The sequence below is a fragment of the Corvus cornix genome, chromosome 5, assembly GCF_000738735.6.
Source record: "Corvus cornix cornix isolate S_Up_H32 chromosome 5, ASM73873v5, whole genome shotgun sequence".
Lineage (NCBI taxonomy): Eukaryota > Metazoa > Chordata > Aves > Passeriformes > Corvidae > Corvus > Corvus cornix.
This window is the reverse complement of record NC_046335.1, coordinates 45,681,988-45,700,019: the sequence shown is the minus strand read 5'-3', so window position 1 is coordinate 45,700,019 and position 18,032 is coordinate 45,681,988. Positions and strand designations below refer to the sequence as shown.

The 18,032-nt window shown below is 47.8% G+C and overlaps 1 protein-coding gene across 1 annotated transcript; it reads left to right on the top strand.

Annotated features, from left to right (window-relative positions):
* Positions 1 to 614: 614 nt before the first annotated feature.
* Positions 615 to 17,463, top strand: PIDD1 (p53-induced death domain protein 1). Its single transcript, XM_039553206.1, has 16 exons — positions 615 to 694; positions 2,419 to 2,789; positions 4,502 to 4,915; positions 5,608 to 5,811; positions 6,670 to 6,724; positions 6,926 to 7,127; positions 7,784 to 7,912; positions 8,218 to 8,397; positions 8,990 to 9,137; positions 10,114 to 10,249; positions 10,481 to 10,631; positions 11,665 to 11,788; positions 12,907 to 13,025; positions 13,442 to 13,549; positions 14,509 to 14,714; positions 15,445 to 17,463. Exons 2-16 carry the CDS (start codon positions 2,516 to 2,518, stop codon positions 15,680 to 15,682), a joined length of 2,688 nt encoding a protein of 895 aa, XP_039409140.1. The 5' UTR covers positions 615 to 694; positions 2,419 to 2,515; the 3' UTR covers positions 15,683 to 17,463.
* The last annotated feature ends 569 nt before the right edge of the window (positions 17,464 to 18,032 follow it).

Sequence of the window (18,032 nt, the reverse complement as noted above, 5' to 3'; positions counted from 1 at the left end):
CCTCAGGGCCATGTGCAGCTTGCATTCAAAATCACAGAATCAGTTAGGTTGGGAAAGACCTCTGAGATCATCAAATCCAACCTATGACCAAACACCACCATGTCAACTAGCTCACGGCACTAAGTGCTATGTCCAGTCTTTCCTCAAACATCTCCAGAGACAGTGACTCCACCACTTCCCTGGACATCTCATTCCAATGCCTGACCACCCTTTCTTTGAGGAAATTTTTCCTGATGTCCAGCCTGAACCTGGACATCAGCTGGAGAGCATGTCCTCTTGTCCCGTCACTTGTTGCCTGGGAGAAGAGGCTGATCCTCGCCTGGCTACAACCTCCTTTCAGGGCAGCCCCAGCCCCGCGCCCTCCTGGGCTCGCAGCCCCTGCTCCATTTCTCCCCCTGGATTTGTATGGAACGAGCACAACATCCGCAGCTGCCCGTGCCTCCCGTTTCCTCGGAGCCTAGGGGGATGTGGCCGTGTCGGGAGGATCTCCTTCCATGCCCTTGCTGTGGTAGCAGGACTCCTGGATATGGCTCCCCATAGCATCCGGCCCATGTCCCGCTGCCTCTGGCACCTCCCCCGTCCCGTCCCGCCCCGGATCGCGGCGCCGCTCCCGAGAACTTTTCAGGAAGTGGCGGGGAGAGCCCAGCCCAGCCCAGCCCCCCGGCTGCTGAGTGCCCGGGGCCGGTGCGGAGGGGTGAGACAAGCGGGGCCGTGCTGAGCCGGGCACGGGGCGCGGCTGCGGCTGCTGCCGGGGCCTGGACAGTGGGCGGGGGGACGGGGCCAGGGGCAGAGCGTGCTGCGGACAGCCCGGGCCCGGCTGCGGGTGGCCATGTGCGGGCTGTGTGTGTCCGTGTGCGGGGCTGTGTGTGTCCGTGTGAAATGCTGTGTGTATGTCCATGTGCGGGGCTGTGTGTGTCCGTGTGCGGGGCTGTGTGTATGTCCATGTGCGGGGCTGTGTGTATGTCCATGTGCGGGGCTGTGTGTGTCCGTGTGAAACGCTGTGGGTATGTCCATGTGCGGGGCTATGTGTCCATGTGCGGGGCTATGTGTCCATGTGCGGGGCTGTGTGTATGTCCATGTGCGGGGCTATGTGTCCATGTGCGGGGCTGTGTGTATGTCCATGTGCGGGGCTGTGTGTGTCCGTGTGAAACGCTGTGGGTATGTCCATGTACGGGGCTGTGTGTGTCCGTGTGCGGGGCTGTGTGTGTCCGTGTGAAAGGCTGCGTGTATGTCCATGTGCGGGGCTATGTGTCTGTGTGCAGGTATGTGTTTTGGAGTGCCTGTGCCACCACAGGTCTGTCCATGTCTGTTGGCCCCGAGGCTGCGTCTGTGGCCTCCAGAGCTGCCCTCTGGTTCCTTCACCATTGACAGCTTTACAAAGCTGTAGCAGATTTTTCTTAAACGTGTCTGTATGGGGCTGTGTACATGTTGTGCACGATGTTTTTGTAAGAAATGCTCCCCTTTATACTAAAGCAGTAGTTTCACTTTTATCCCACTGGCACCCAGTTTCACAAACCAGGTTCAGCGAAGACCCAGCACAGTTAGTGAGCTGGCTCTGGGCTCTGCTTCCTGTTCTTCTTGTCCTTACATTTCTGTTCTTTCAGGGTGAGGCATTCCTGCTCTTTCCGGGGGTGATGCCTCCCCCAGACAGTGCCTTGGAAACATCAGTGCTGCCATGTCCCACAGGCTAACACTAAAAGCACTGCTCCTCAGGGTGTTGCTGGGGCATTTGCTTGTGTCTGCTGGCCTTGGATGTTAGAGCCGGCTTTGTTCTAATTCTGCATCACTCAAAAGAAACTTCTGTTCGCTAATTCAGTCCATGGCAGAGTTTACAAAGAGCTCCTGATATTCACACCATGAGGTAGTTTAATTGCCAAGCTCAGGAGGTGTTGCTCCTGCACCACAGACGTGCCTTTTCTAACCCCGTCCCTGGCCCTGACACGTTTTCTCTGCTGCCCTTTGTCCACTTGCTTTTATCCCATTGACACTTGGTTTCACAAACGGGCTCGATGAGGACCTGTCACAGTCTGTGAGCCACCTCTGGGCTCTGCTTCTGGCTCAGCTCTCCCTGCCCCAGTTTTCTTCTCAACTTGTAAAGCTTCCCACTAAGGCATCTTGAAATCTGCATTAGGCATAGGCATTTACATTTACATCTTTTAAAGTTAATATTGGTCTTTATTCTGGTGGTGCATAATTGCTCCATTCCCTGCTGAGATGTTGGCTGGAAAAATTCAGAGGTTTTCTTTAGTAGGGGAAGCCTCTGTGACATCTGTCACACTGCATTTCTGTGCTCTCTGCCTCCAAAGCTTTCAGTAACATGCGTGTAATCTTTCCTACCATCTTGCTGTGATTATAAACTTTCCAGCCACTCTGGACTGGGGCAGGAGGCCTTCATAGTGCACTTGTGTTCTCTTTCAGAACCATCTTTCCTCCTCTCCTTGTCCCAGCTGCCTTGTGGTGCCGCCAGTGCCTGCCTGCCTGGCAAGTCAGAGCATGTCTGGACCCTGTGGATGAGATGCAGAAGATGGCAGAGCTGCTGGGGCTCAGGGATGAGTGTGGGGAGGGGACTTCGGGGGCTCCTGCCCTTGCTGGCTCCTGCCTTGCGGACAACAGACTGAACCTGGATGTTTATCCTGACGGCTGTTGCCGTTTCCTCCAGCTGTTCAAGGAGCAACAGAGAGAAGTGGTCCAGGTCGAGTTCCTCCGGCTCAGCAGCAACGATTGCCTCCTTGACACCACACTGGGCAGCCTTCCTCATCTGAAGCACCTGAAATCCCTGGTGCTTAAAGGTAAATTCTGGGGCCCATCACCATCCAACTTTTCTAGGCTCAGATTTTTTGTTAATCCTTCTCTCCACATCTGCAGGACAAACTGCCCTTGGAAGTGTTTTGTTCCAGTGCCCCTTACCTCAGCTTTGGCTCAGCCTTGCTCAGAGCTGAATGCAGATTGCAACAAGATACAGCTTCTAGACTCTTACTTCCTCCCTTTGTTTCTACAGCTGCCTGGGGACCGGGTTTTTTTGGACTCTGGTTGGATTGATGTTGCAGAATTTTCTATAGCCGTTCTCTAGAAGAAGAGCATTTTTTTGCAGTTATGCAAGAAGAGGGGGATTGAAAGGTGTTGAATCTTTTGGTAAATGTTCAGCCCCTCTTTCATTTTTGGGAGTGTAATAAGCTGTCTTTGCTGTGTTTCCATCTGAATCCTTGCTTAATCGTTGCTTAGTGATAGTAGGTTTAGCAGAGTTCAAGACAGACCAGAAGAGGCTGATCAACATTTCATCTAAAGTAGGACACAGGGTGTGCATGTAATTCAAAGTATAACAACTGTTAGCATTATAAATATTAGATCATTCTTTGACTGTCTCATCTATTTATTGTGGGAGGATCTCAATACAGTTTATATAATTTCTATATCAGACTGAATCATTTGCTCTTTGGGAGGTAGAATTTTAAAAATAAATGAGAAAAAAAGGGGGAGTCTGGGGGCAGAATTCAGGGTTCTAGCTGAAAACTGAAAAGTCTGAGGTTTGTTTCTATATCTGTCACCAATTTCTCATGTGAGTAACTTGATTTGTCCTTTCCCCCATTAGTAAGATGGCAATAACAGCAGTACCTTTTATCAGTCTTGTTTTGTGAGATGTACACACACCCTGAGCATCCTGAAGTGCAATAAAGTAGTTCACTAAGGTCTTATGTACAAAGTGCAATGTGCCTGTTAGTTTGGTTGTTCTCATTTTGTACTATTATGGAGCATAAAAAAATGTTTGGTGCCCTCTGCTGTATATGGATATAAATAGAAAACAGTGGAGAGGGTCTATGAAACAATGAACAAGTGGAAAAGTTTGGAAGTGTCCTTTTGTTTGCTCAAATTATTTTCCATGGGTGCAGCCCTTCTCCTATTTGAGTGTCACAAGCTGGGGTAGGGAACTTGCATTCTTCCCTCTCTGTGCTATCTGGTCTACAAAATACTGAATTACCTACTTTTACCCCACATTTTCATTGCTTTCCTCATGTCTGCCCTCCAGTCTTGCAAGGGCAGATCACAGTCCTCAGGGCTGTTTGCTTCTCAACAGCATGGACAAAGCCTTGAGGGCAAGGACTGTTTCCTTGATCCATAAAGTGTTGTGTGTTGGCCACTGGTAGTGGGGAAGGAGAGTGGGAGGCTTGGAGGTATATGGGCCACCCTGCTGAAGGGTGGTAAACGTGTGGGGTGGCCTGGCTCATTCTGAGCTTTGACTCCACGTGTGTTTAGCAGAGCTGTACTGGTTCGCTGTGGCATCTCCTGATTTCATAACAGGTCTTCACCATTACACCCCTTTCACTGATCAGGAAACTGAGGCACAGAGGAGAAAACTCACTTCTCGGAGTACTTTGTGATTAGTACTGCTCATTGTGATCAGTAACTCTCCATCTTGTGGACCTCTGTGCTAAGGAGTCTCACAAGAGGCTGGTGAGCTCTCCTGGTAGCACACTGACCTCCTCCTCCACTTCCCTGCATCCAGGTGGCCATGCTAGAGATGAGTTTGGTTCCTATCAGCAAGGCTCCCTGACAAGCTTGCCACCAGACTTTGGGAACCTGAGGTGTCTCACCCACCTGGATCTCAGCTTCAATAGATTCTCCACCTTGCCGAGCTGCATTCTCCACCTCCCCAGCCTCCGTGTGCTCCTGGTGAGCCACAACAGCCTGGTGACACTTCCTGAGGATTTTGGCTGTCTGAGCAAACTGACTTTCTTCTCTGCAATGAAAAACCAGCTGAAAGACTTACCTCGGAGCATTGGGGAGCTGTCAATGCTGCAGGATCTGGATCTCTCAGAAAATGCTTTGGAATTGCTGCCCGAAGAAGTTGGGAATCTGCACAACTGCACAGAGCTGGATCTCTCTGGGAATCGCTTATCAAGCATCCCAGACTCCCTAGGTATGTATTTTATTTGGGAAGAGAAGGACATGGGCTTGCCAAGCTTTTGGTACAGCCTCGGACCTGTGAGACCCTTGGTCTCTGTCCCCAGAGTTGTTAGCATAATCCATGTTACATTGGAGCCAAATGGAAGGGGTAGCCAGAAGGATCATGTTAGGTTCAGTCAGTGCCTTTGAGCATTAACATCTCTCTGGACCACAGTTTCTGTTTCTGTGGACCAACGACACTGCTGAGATCTCAATACAATTTACAATGACTGAGGATCTGGCCTGGCTGGTTTTGGGTAGCACCTGGGATTGGTAACAGAAGAGCTGAGGTTTGATGGGATGCAAATCTCGGCTTGAAATCACACTGTCCAGTGTGGACTAGTCCACAGAACCAGGCTCTGACTTCTGTTGCCCAGCTTCCTGGGTCCTGTATTGCTTTGTGACCGAGGTTGTTTTTGATGCTGTTTACAGAAGTGTCCTACTTGTAGCGGGGTGCTGAAAAGCAGAGGACAGAGGAGGCTGTGCTGCCTCTCAGCTAATTCCTTGCACTCCTTTATTTAATGAACTAAAGAGATGTTAGGCTTTTGTGCTTTTCCCTCATTATGTGTGTGTTTACATGGGCTGAGGAGAGAGGGGAGTTAGAGCTGACGTGCAATGCAATTAACAGCATGGATGGGGGGGGTCACTTCTTGTTCTAACCTGCAGCCAATTTGAAGTCTCTGCGTCGGCTGCATCTCCACAGCAATCTCCTGGTGACAGTCCCTGCCTCGCTTGCCAGCCTGCCCAACTTGTCCAGACTTGATCTGCAGAACAACTGCCTCCGTGCCATCCCTGCTGAGATCCAGGCCTTGCCATTCGTGCACGTCCGAGGCAATCCCTTGGGAGAAGCTGAACCATCCCCTCAGGCTGGTAATTGCAAGGCTTCTGTTGCTGTGTGTTCTGCCCAGCTGTTCCCTCACTCAGCCCAGCATGGTGTAGATGGGTTTGGATTAGAGAAGACAAGCAGGGGGGAATCAGATCAGCATTTATTTGTCTGGAATAATTATTAAGTTGTAAGGATACAGACAGTACTAGTTATGTGTTTATGAGGCCTATCCCAGTCTGAAGGGCTCAGTGGTCCTTGGAATTGGGCTTTCTTGGTAGGGTTTTACAGTGGAAGTGAAAATGGGATTCGCAGGAAATAGATCAGGAGAGGTCTCTGAAGGGGTCCAGCCTTTTTAGCAGAGGTGAGCACCAGTTCCTGGACTTGTTGCATGGCCCGAAGGCTGTGGTGGCTCATGCTGGAACCTCAAAGAGCAGCAATGGGTAATTCTGCTGTGCAGTTACCTCCTGCTGTCCTGAGGTTCACAGGCTGCTGAGGAGCAGCTCTTTGTCCAAGAGGAAGGTGCTGAATGAACAGGAATCTGAGCAGGGTTTCCCAGTGATGCTCATGTTCACAAGAGCAAGCACTGATTCCCAGGGGTGGCCCCAGGCAATCAAACATGCCCCTGAGAGCTGCAGGGGTGGTAGACCAAAATATTTTCTAATTCCTTTTGCTTCTGAGTTTCCCTGGGGAAGAGCCAGCATTTTCAGTACGTCTTGGGTCCTCGAGGCCTCTCACTATCCTCATGCTGCAATGTGTTCTGGAGCCCACTGTGGTGTCACCAGGATTCCATTAGTGACTTCTGTCAGATTAGGATTAAGCCAAAACTGTTCAGCCTTTCTTGTCTACCTTGGTTTAAGTAACTGCTATCTCCTCCTCCTACCCAAATCTTCTTATTGCCACAGAAAAGTCCAGTACCAGAAGGCTACAAAGACTCTTCCTTGCATCAGGAGAGGGCAGGTAAGCCTCTGTTACTACGAATTTGTGTAACTGTGGTGTAACAAGGTCCCAGACAAGATTGGTGTGTGGTGGGTACTGCAGGAATGTATAAGAGCCTATAGTCTCAGTAGGCCGGTCAAACACAAGTATGAGATTCTTCTGTTGATTTTTGGAGGGCTGAAGTTATTGCAGTGTCATACATTCATGCATTTCTTCTGGAAGCTTTACTGTCACCTCTGAAGGCTGCAAAGTGGTCCTGGCCTGTGGCATCCATTTCTACTTTCCTCCGGGGGCTGCCTCTGATCCTCTGCGGATCTACTTCCGATCCCTCACGCCAGATCCTCAGTGGGTAAAGCTGAGACACCATGATGTCCTGCTGAGTAGAGTCCTGGAGCTGCAGCCTCATGGGGTCCAATTCCAGCAGGTGAGGATACACCCTGGTCACCTCCTGATGAATCTGCCCTTGCAGTAGCTCAGTACAGTCTTCTGAGAGTGCCTTTTGGGACCTGTGAGACAGTTGCCCCCATCCCTGCTGCCTTTAAGTAGCTGCAGGACCACCTCTCAAAGAAGCCCTGCTGCAGAGAATCAGAAAGGACACAGCCAGCTTCTCTGGTGCTGTGCTAGCCTGGCACCTTTGCCTTCCCCACTGCTTCTAATTGAGCTGAGCTGTAACCTTTATCACTCACACCCCCCCTACTATACCAGAGGATAAGTCCAGCACCTGGCCTTATCAATGAGAATGGTTTGCATCCTTCTCTAAAGTCTGATTGTGTGCTTTGCATTCGCTGGGGAGTGGTTACACCACCAGCCCCATCACAGCTGACAGCAGCTCACTGCAAAAGTTGCTTTGCCCTTTCTGCTCAGAAGCTGCTGAACTTTTCCTGCCATCACAGTCCATAGCAGACCTGACATTTCCTGTCACCTCCCTGGAGGCTGCAGTGGAGAGCAGGTTCTTTGATTCCCTGCATACAGGCTATGCTCTGCCCTCCCTCTTCTTGTCTGCATAGGAAGTCACGGAGCAGAGCTGGGCTTGGTTTTATCCTTTCCATTGGGTATCTCACAGGAATGCTTTTTTGCCAGGAGGTGCAGATCTGGATGCCATATATCTCCCCTCAAACCCCTCACCAGCATGAGGTGGTAGTTCGAACCTTCAGCAGGCAGAGCTGGAGTGATCTGAGAACGAGAGTGAAGCAGAAGAGAAAGTCAAAGGTGAGCAGATTGAAATTGCCAGTGACACAATTCCTTTTCCCCTCTTTGGTTTTGCTCAGCCAAGAGTGAACCCATTTGAAACGTCTCATGAGCTGTGTTTTGACCAGGTGCTATAAAAAGTAGTGGATTTGAGCTCCAGGTTTCCTCTCTCACATGGAGGTGTGTCTCCTGAAGCTGATGAGTTGCAGCCTGCCATGCTTCATCCCTGATCTAGTACTTTCTTCTGCTTGGCTGGTAGTCATTTTCCTGTCTTTATTGTATTAAGTTATATGCCTATATATTTCCTTCCCTGTCTTCTGTTACAGAAGTGGGTGGCCCACTGTTGTGTCCTTCACTTCTCTTGGTTCCTTGTTGTGTCTCGACTTGTGCAAAATGAATGCAGAGTGCCAGCAGAGGGGACATTGCTCTTCTCCAGTGTGGATCCAAACATCAAAGTGATCTTTCCTCCTGGAGTCACCAAAGAGCCTCGTAGTGTCAAGCTGCAGGTATGCAAGCTTTAAAAAACAAGCTTTGGTGAGCTCAGGTGCTGTCTCATGCCCAGTACAGAACTGAACAGAGATGTCTGCCCTAGGATAATTCATGTCTAGACGCAGTTGCTTCATGGGCTGACCCATCTCAGATCACCTTCTCTCTTACCTTCCCTGCCTGCAACATGGGCCAGGCTCCATGCTGCCCTGTGTGGGAAAGGGACCTCCAGCAGATCAGCAGGTGGCTGCTAGGAAGGGAACACAAGAAGATTTTGCCTCTTCTTCCCTTGCGAAACTGACCCTAGCAAACCAGCTCAGTGAGAACTGGGGGTGGTGGGGGAATCTAATGTAGATCCAATTCTAAAATCATCCCACTGAAATTAATTGTTCTGTAGAGTTGCTAGATAACTCTAAATGCTCTTGTAATACCTTAGTCCATCTCAGCTTGACAGGTTGCCAGACTTCAGCCAAAGTTCACTGTGCTTTATTTCTCAACGGGCCCTGCAGCAAGAGCAGCATTTGCCTGCTGGGTGCTTGAGGAACTGAGTGGCAGTGTGGGAATTTGGTGCCTGACTTCTCTACTGCTCACTGTGCTGTCTGCCACATCCAGGTGCTGCCAGTCTCTGCAGAAGAGATACAGGAAATCACAGCCAATGCAGGGTGCAGAGCCAGTCCCCTGCTCTACCTCTCCCAGGACTCCACAGTGGATTTTCTCAAGCCAGTGAGAATTCAGCTGCCCCTTCCACCCGGGGTCACAGGTCAGCTTATTCCCAAAATTGGCGAAGAGAAATGCCATATTTGGAAAACCACAAATGGCAAGAGAGAATTTTGTTTGCCTCTCCTCTTGTTACTAAAGCTTGCTGCTTTTCCTGCAGGAACAGCAAGGTGTGTCTGCTGAGTGTGTGGTGGTGCAGAGCGGTGGGAGCTGAAGGTAGTTCAGGTCCATCAGATCAGTGCTGGGGTTCACAGACCAGACAAGCTGGGAGATACACAAGCCAAATGTGTATTTAAACTGCTGGTTTTAGTGTGGCATATGGGAGAGGCACTCCTGCCCACTGAGGACATGCTTTGTAAAGGGGTTTTGATTCAAGATTGGGAATAGCTTGAAGCAGGAAATAAACATGCTGCCTCTAGGGCCCTGCCTTCTCTTTTCTTTGCTCACGAGTCCGGTGCTGAGCCACTGCAGTTAAAAATGTATGATCGTATGCTAAGCCATATCTCGCTCTGGAAACTGCTAAAAACAGCCTCAGTCATGCCAGGGATTCCTGTTTGGAAGTACCCTGAGTCTCCTAACTCCTATTTTCTCTGACCTCTCCTGGCTTTCTTGTGAAGAAATACATGGCCTTCATTATAACACTACCTGGTATTTGTATGTCTGGAGTACATCAGAATTGAAAAGTCTGTGAGATGTACATTAGAAAGAGATAGAACTTAATTAATTAACCCTAGATTTTAGTGATGAGAATTGTCTAATGAATCTGTTGGTGGGAATCAGGACACTATGATTTTAAGTCTGCATATTTTGCTAGAATATCCCAAAAGCAATGGGATAGCCTGGTCCTTTTATTGCTGCTCTTCCTTGACCAAAGTTCAGTCCTGGATGCTGAAGAGAAAGCCATGAACCCTTATTGGTGGCTTTAAAAAGTAAATCACGCGAACCTGTGGCTGGGTTTGTAAAGCCATGAATAAAGCCTTCTGCTGCATATAGCATCTCTTGATCATTGGTGTCTTTAGGGCTAAATTTGGATCCGTCAAGGCTGCATATTCTCCATGGTGACCTGGAGGGCCAAACCTGGAACGACATTACCAGTGAGGTGGTGCTGGAATTCACCCATCTTTATGCAGTGTTTGAAGTCACTCACTTCTCCTGGTAAGTGCAGGATTAGTCCTGAGGAAAATATGGGATGTTCCTCTGTCTTGCTTTTGCCACACTCTGACCAGAGGCCCTGACATTAACTCTGTCTGTTCCCTTTTCCCTTTGCAAGTCAGGCCCAGCTTAGCACTTTGTCTCTACCCATCATTCCTTACAGCTGTGTGGGTGTGACACTGGCATCTTTCTCTGGGCAGGGTCCCTCCTTTTATTTTAATTCCTTGTTTCCAGGTACTGGCTGTGGTACACCACCAAGACCTACATTGGAGGCATTGCCAGGAAGGTCTATGAGCGGCTGCGTCTGTACCAGGTGAACTTCATTGCGCTGCAGCGGAAGAAGGATCCCGAGCAAGTCCTGCTACAGTGTGTCCCCAAGCACAAGGTCTGGTCTGGTCTGCACTGCCTTGCTCCTGAGCGTCCCGAGCTTCTCTTTGTAGGATGTAAAGGCAGCAGTGCACTGAATGGTCCTGTTCACTGCCCCAGAGTCATGGCTGGGGTATGCTGTCACCTCACTCTTGGTGGTGTGATTCTGACTCACAGGGCACTGGGGGGAGAAAAAACCTCATTCCATGCAGTGGTAAATGCATTGATTTCCTCCCCTGCAAACCCTAAGGACTGGGCTGCTAAGATCAGCTGAGCCACAGTTACTGGCCATGTATGTGCTGTTATCATCCAGCAAACATGAGGCAAAACGTGTTGGCTTGAATTTAAGTCAAAGTTTGCACGTCATGTGTCTGACATGGGCTAGCAGTGTGGGCAGCAGCACTGCTTTGTTTTCAGCTTGAGTGGTTAGAAATGGTACTTTTCCTGATGTTCTGTTCACAGTTCAAGCACTGGAACAGAACATATGAGCACTCCTTAATCTACTTCAGTGCAACATCAGGTTAGTTTACGCTATGAGCGTGAGCTAATCTGGCTGACTTTGTCAAGAAGGAGATGGGAAGTGCTCACACATTCTTTTCTGCTGCCTCTTCCTAGGGGTATCAGCCCTCAGCAGTCCCGCTTCAGATTAGTGTGGAGAATGTGTCCCTTGGCAGGCAGTGCAGCTTGGTGAGGTGAGGGTTATTTTATCAGACTGCCACTACTGGGCTGCATATCCAGCTCTGCGTAATCCTCTGCTCTGGTTGCTCCTTCTTGTGTCCTTTTGCAGAGAAAATGTATTTGAATAGTGAGTGGGTTATGGTAGCAAGTAAATCCCTCCTTGTCTTTGATGTTAAAAAGACCTGTTAAAAAGATAGAGGCATTACTGAAAATGCTTTTTTAATGGGTGTTTGTTCATTTGTTTACATCCTTTTCATGTAAAAGGATGTAAACCCTGTTGAAGGTGAGAGGAACATCATGGATGTAGAAACATGGGTCGGGGGACTGATGCACTTCAGACCAAACACAGGGTGCTGTGCTGTCATCCTTGCCAGGTTGACCCAGTGCTGAAGAAGCTGCAGGACCGCTATCGAGGACCTGAGCCATCCGACATGGTGGAGATGTTTGAGGGAGAGCAGTTTTTTGCAGCTTTTGAGCGAGGCATCAGCATTGATATGGGTATGGCAGTATTGGGCTCGTTCTGCTCCTACCTACCTCTTGTCCTCCTCTGGCCCTAGACGTGTTTCTGCTGTGGGTTGTACTTCTCCGTGGCGTTCCTCTCCGTCTCCAGCTCGCCCACTACTCACAGCAGCCAGCCCCTGGGCATTGAACTTGCCACATTCTCTGGTCACACAAGTTTTCTGTTGACTTTTCCTTATGAAAGTGCTGTTTGCAGACTTTGATTTCTTCTCATGCTCTTGTAAACCTGCAGAGGGCAATAGCCAGGGTTTATTTTATGACTGATCTGCTTCTGTAGCCAGCTATGCTCTTTTCCTGGCATCTTAGATACCACACTGAAATTCCAGTGATGATCTAGTTAGTGTTGCCCATTTCTGAGAGAACACATATAAAGCTTTTTATTTTTTGAGAAAGTATTTCTGAAATAATTCAGAGCAAAGAATTCCTCCTATTAGAAGAGAAGGAAAGAGGGAACAGGACGAAAACTCAAGATTATGTTTTATGTCCCAATATGTCTGGACAGCTGTCAAATGAGCCATTTTCTGCAAAACCTGAACACACAGCTCAGTTTCATTGGTGTAAATTAAATGAAATTTAAAGTGCACTGGTCTTTCAGTGGAGTTCGTGAGGCCAGAGTCAGTCTCTCTGTCCTGATTTAGGCTGGACTCTAAGCTAATTTCCAGAGACATACATACATGAATGTTGTACCTGATTATATTTTTTCTCTTTAGCTCTATTCTGCACCCCTGCAGAAATGGTGAAGAGATAGGTGACCTGTTTTTGTGCTTTACAGGGTACTATTGCAGTTGATTCTGCCCTCCAAGGGATAGAACTGAGATGGAAAGGAGGTGCCAAGGAGGGACTTGACTCCATGTGTCATCCTGCCTTGCCTTCCATTCTTGAACATGATCTCTACCTTGTGGTCATTCTCTTTTTTCACCTATGGGATCTGCTTTCTCCACAGTCAGTGTTTTCTGCTTTCCTCACTGGGGAAGGGAGGGTTGCAATTCTTTCAGCCCCGAGCATGGAGGCTGCTAGTGGATGATAGGCTGTTGGACAGGCTCCAAAAGCTGCACACTTTTCTCCACAAGTTGAATGCTTCCTGCTTCTCTGCACAGATCGCCCCGATTGTGTGGATGGACGTCTCTCATTTATTTTTTACTCTCACTTGAAGAACATGAAGGAAATCTATGTGACCTCCCCTGTGGACAGAAAAGGCCAAGCTGTAAAAGGCCAGGTGAACAACCAGTTACACTGACTTCTTGTTTCCTCCTTCATCATTGCTTTTCCAGTACTCCTCATAATAATCTCTGAGTGCTGGGTATGACTCTTTTCCTACCCTCTTTCTCTGGCATTGTATTTCACTGACTAAAATCTGAATAATCGAGAAGTGTAATCTCATAAGATCACTCATCACTTAACTGTCTGACTTACATTCCTGCCATTAATTTTTGGGGTGTTGGGAGAAAGTCCAGCCTTTATAGCAGAATCTCAGTGCTCCTCCCAGTTACACTTAATTGAGGCCATATTTGTGGGCTAAGGATAGATGAGAATGCTGAATTAATTCTTTCCCAGATGGAAAAGACATGGTCCCAATAGGCTGGGCCACTGTGCTTGAATCAGAGTCTCACTGCATGCTTTCTCTTTGCAAAGGTCTCTTTCTACCGAGGGGCAGTTCCAGACAGCATCCCTGAAGATGCCAGCAGGAGGAGGAAAGGTCCAGACTCCCTCTGGCTCGCTACTCTGCCCATCAAACTGCCTGTGAGTTGTCTCCTACAGAAAAATTAATCTAGATGGGGTAAGAGCATGGCCTTCCTGCTCAGCTAATTTTTGTTTTCCTGCATGAGAAGGCATGTAATGAATGATCACAAGAAATAGCTGCCCAGCCATGTCATGGTAGAGATTTTTCACTCCCTGTGAGTGAGCTCTTCTGAAATGAGAACATGAAGAGCTGGGAGTGGTCTCCATCTCTCCTGCTCATCTTGCCTGTCGAGCACAGGCTTGTTGGATGGGTGTTCAGAGAGGGTGGATCCTTAGAATGAATGAGGCTGTAGTACACAAAGAAGCTTGCTGTAATTAAGGGAAGTGTCTGTTTTGCTTATAAATTTCTTAGTCACACAGCTCATGCAGCAGGAAAAAAAGAAAGGAATGGGATGAGGTAGTTATGCTGGATTTGAGCATAGACATTGAGTGTAGGTATTCTGGTGTGAGCTTTAAAGGCTAGGCTGGATGTTACAGTGAGAAATGCAACTTTTACTTATGGAATTTAAGTGACATTTGAGCAGCCTAAAACAATAAATACCTTGGTAGGCTGAATGCTTCCCTTCCAATCACGTGCTGTGATCTCACATCCCGTTCTGACACACGCAGTCTCAGCTACAAACCTAGACTAAGTGTCCTCTTACTGCTGAGGCAAATATACTTCAGGGACGTGGCTTATTTTAAACTGCTCTGTAAATGCAGGAAAGGAAATTTCCGGTGTGAGCTATAACTATGAGCACTATGGTTTGATATTTTCCTGAGGCAGTGAGCAGTGCTGGTCACTGCCAGTGTGAGTCCTCCTTGCTTCTTACAGCCTGTACCTTCAGCCCAAGAACTTCCTTTCTCCCCAGTAGAAGGAAGGAAATTTCACTGTGGAGACTGAGTGGCCACACACTGTCTTTTATGAAAACTGATGGTAGAGGAAAGAATGTTCATTCTCTCTGTTCTTTGTGACGCAGCAACTGAAACCCCGCTGGGATGAGAACCCCAGTCCCCTGTACAGCTTCTCCTTCCCTCCCTTGAACCTGGGCAATGCTGAGACCGGGTACCTGACACAGGCAAACCTGCTGAGCATTGCCAGGCGCGTGGGAGCTGACTGGCAGAGCATCGGCCTCAACCTGGGCCTGACCTACCAGCAGATTGAGCGCATAGGATACAATAACAGGTGAGATAGGACACAGTAATCAACAGTGATGCATTATATCTGTCTGTCCATCTATCTGCAGTGTAATAGTATAAATCAGTGCTTGGCTGGTTGAAAGTTCTTCCACTGTAATTGTTTCACTGGATAAAAGAGGGGTTGACTAATGGTTCTTCTGAAAATAATACCTTTTATAATGGGAAACTGGTTATTTTCTCTTGCCATTATAAAACAAAGCTTTTTTGTTTGAAAAACAAAATTGGGAAATAACAAACCTGATGAGCTTTGTATTTCAGCTGAGTTGCATTCCTGTTTTGTTCTGTGATCAGATTCCTGGCCAGACTCCATCTCGTACAATGAGAAATGATCTATGGCTTTAATTGTGAATATCATTGTTATTCAAAAAGAGCTTGTTGTACATCATGGGACACATGCAGCCTGGCCAAAAAGCCAAAGCAGTAGGAGAGAATTAGACTTGTTACGATCAAGCTACTGTTCCTGTGAGGAAATTATATTCAAAAGCAGAATGCCTTAATTTGATATTTCCATTAGGAAAATATTTTATAGAGAAACGTTCATGCAGGAACTGCAACTCCAGTATGCTGGGTGGGGAAGAGGCAGGCCCACTGAGAGCTTTGTGTGTCTGGATGGCTTCTTTAAGGCTCTAGTCATGGGTTGGGACTTAGGTAAGGCCTCTTTGGTTTGCTACTCAGCAGAGTGTGTTGGTTACTTCTGTCCTTCCTCTTTTCTTCAGAGAGGACCTCAATAAGCAGATCCTGGACATGCTTTTCTCATGGGCTCAGCAAAACTCAGAGGATCCTGACTGTGTGAGCAAGCTGATTACAGCCATGAAAGAGAGTGGCCGGCAGGACATCGCTGATGAGGTTGAAGCCATCATTGAGCTGGGGCGGCAGAAATACAGCGAGTCCATCCGCCGGGTGGGCCTGGAGCAGGAGAGCAGCACTGAGGACTCTGCAATAGCTATGATGTAGCACCTAGCAGAGACAAGTGGGGTTTGTATGGGACCCCTCCTTGTACCCAGAGTCACGGTGCCTGGGGGCTGCTCCCTGCTCAAAGGCCAGTGTCTTCCTGAGGAGCTGGGCATTGATTCTCTCTGGTCTGTATTCACATGCCACTTCTGCCGGTCCCAGGAAGTTTAGGGTGCACTTGTGAACCTTTTTTCTACTTCCACTTCACGACCTTGAGCTTTAGCTTTCAGAAACATGGAGAAATTTAGAGACTGAAGTGTCCGTCTGTCAGCTGAGTAGTGGCTTAAGTAGTGTTTGATGAATTAGTACTCATGTTACATGTATTTATTTATAACTTATTCCTGAAACTGTATTCTGCTGGAAACACTTGGTGTGAGCATTTGTGGGTCCATTTGTGCTACAGTGCTTGATGGGAGAGTGGAGGTGTAGTCATGTTATGAAGGCCTGTGATGTGGTGGGGACTGCTCAGCCATTTCTGTTAATGATGGGTTCTGCTCACATGAAAATGTGAACTGTATTCCCCATGAAAATGTTTTCTATTTTTTTCCAAATCTCTTCCAGTTCCCTTTAGTCCAAACAAAACCTAAGTATTTCTGGGGAAGAAAGAAGAAACCGATTTCTAGAAAATTGCTCTTTTTTTATGTTTTGCTCCAAAAGCTGTCACAAAACAAATAGGCTGCTGCACCTGCAAGCACCTTTTTAGATGAGACCTACATACTGCTGATCTTTGGCAAAGTTCCAGTTTTAGTTTATAAGAAAAAGTAAAAATCCATGACCTGTTCTGGGAGAGACTGATGTAAGTGAAATTAAAATTTCCCTTGCAGTTTCCAAGGGGTAGTCCTCACATCCTCCCAGTGAAATCAGACTGTGTGGTAGTGAAGGTGTGACCCCTCCTGAAGTTTGGTGAAAAGCATGACTTAAATTTGCATTTTAAAATCTGGTCTGACCAGCTGTGAAATAAGGCACTGTTGTGGGTTTGGCATGAACCGTGCTGAGCTAACTTCCCAGTTTTTCAGCCTGAATATCTTGTATAAGGCTGAAAGCATTTACTGCTTTTTTGCTGCTTAATCATTGTTACTGAGGTGCCCTTCTCTTCCTGTTCCCCATCTCATAATGGCCCTCAGTTAATGACCCACTAATGACAGTGGAAAATTACATGCAAGCTTTTTGAAAGACTACTGTCACCGCAGTAAATTCAACTCTTTCAAGACAGGTTTGAACTCAGCGTAAGTCTCTAAGCATTACTTAAAGGACTGTTCTCAGTCTGAAGAAACAAAAGTGTGTTTAAAAATGCCAGGTTGCAGCACCCAAAGTCAATGTGCAGTTGCAGGTTGGATAAATCCTGACATTTTCTTCCCCTTGTGAAGAATCATCGGTGGCTTCCCTGGTGCTGCTTCAGGCCTGCCATCAGTATTATTGAAAGAGAGGCACAAAATCGTTCTGCTTTTTTTCTCATTTAAGGCTGTTCTAACATCTCAGGCTACAGAGTGCTTACTGTCTAGTGCAGAGCACTGGATAAATACGTGCAGACTTGAGTTGTCACCTTGGGCCAAGGGACTTCCTTGGGTCTGGTTTCTTAGGTTGTGCTGCCCTCGAGTCTCATGTTGGGTTCAAGTCAGCAGTTCTCTTTTGAATGTACATTTTCTCTTGTATTCTCTGTTACATGTTATTGTTTGTAATTTTCATGGATACCAACAAGGTATTTGTTCTTCAGTTTTGGAGAGATGCATTTGAGCATATTGCTCTCATTGGGAATAAAATCAGCACTTGACTGTTTCACAGCATGGTCTGCTATTCCATAAATGCCTTGAGTTAGATGGAGACTGATCCCTTTAAACCTGCTGGCAGGAGGACACCGGTGAGCTTGGCTGTGCTGTGCAGAAATGGGAGAACAGCTCCTGTTTGGATACTGGCAGCTGCAAAGACACAACAAACTTCAGCTGGGTTAATGGTGTCCCTGGAGGGTGGCTTTGCTGCAGTGGGACTAGGGCGGGAAACACAACACTCAGGGCATGAGCTGAGGCTCGGGTGAAGCAGGTCTAGAGAGTAACAAGGCTATTCTAGAAGGGACAGTGTGCAGGGTAAGCCTGTCCTCCAGTGGAGGTGCTGGAGAAATCTACAGGAAGCACAGGGGAGCATCCACAGCTACAACAGGATGAAGCTTGGCTGCACTGAGCTTTCCGTTTGTCATAGTTAGGCCCCAGCTGAGTTAGGCAATGCTGGAATAAAGGGTAGGTAGGCTGGACTCTGTGGAGGACTCATTCAGGCATCAGCAGAGCTACAGCTCTTCCAGAAAACAGCTTAGTGCCAGGAGAGAGGAAGGTTAGTGCCAGGTGTTCAGGTTACTCTTGCA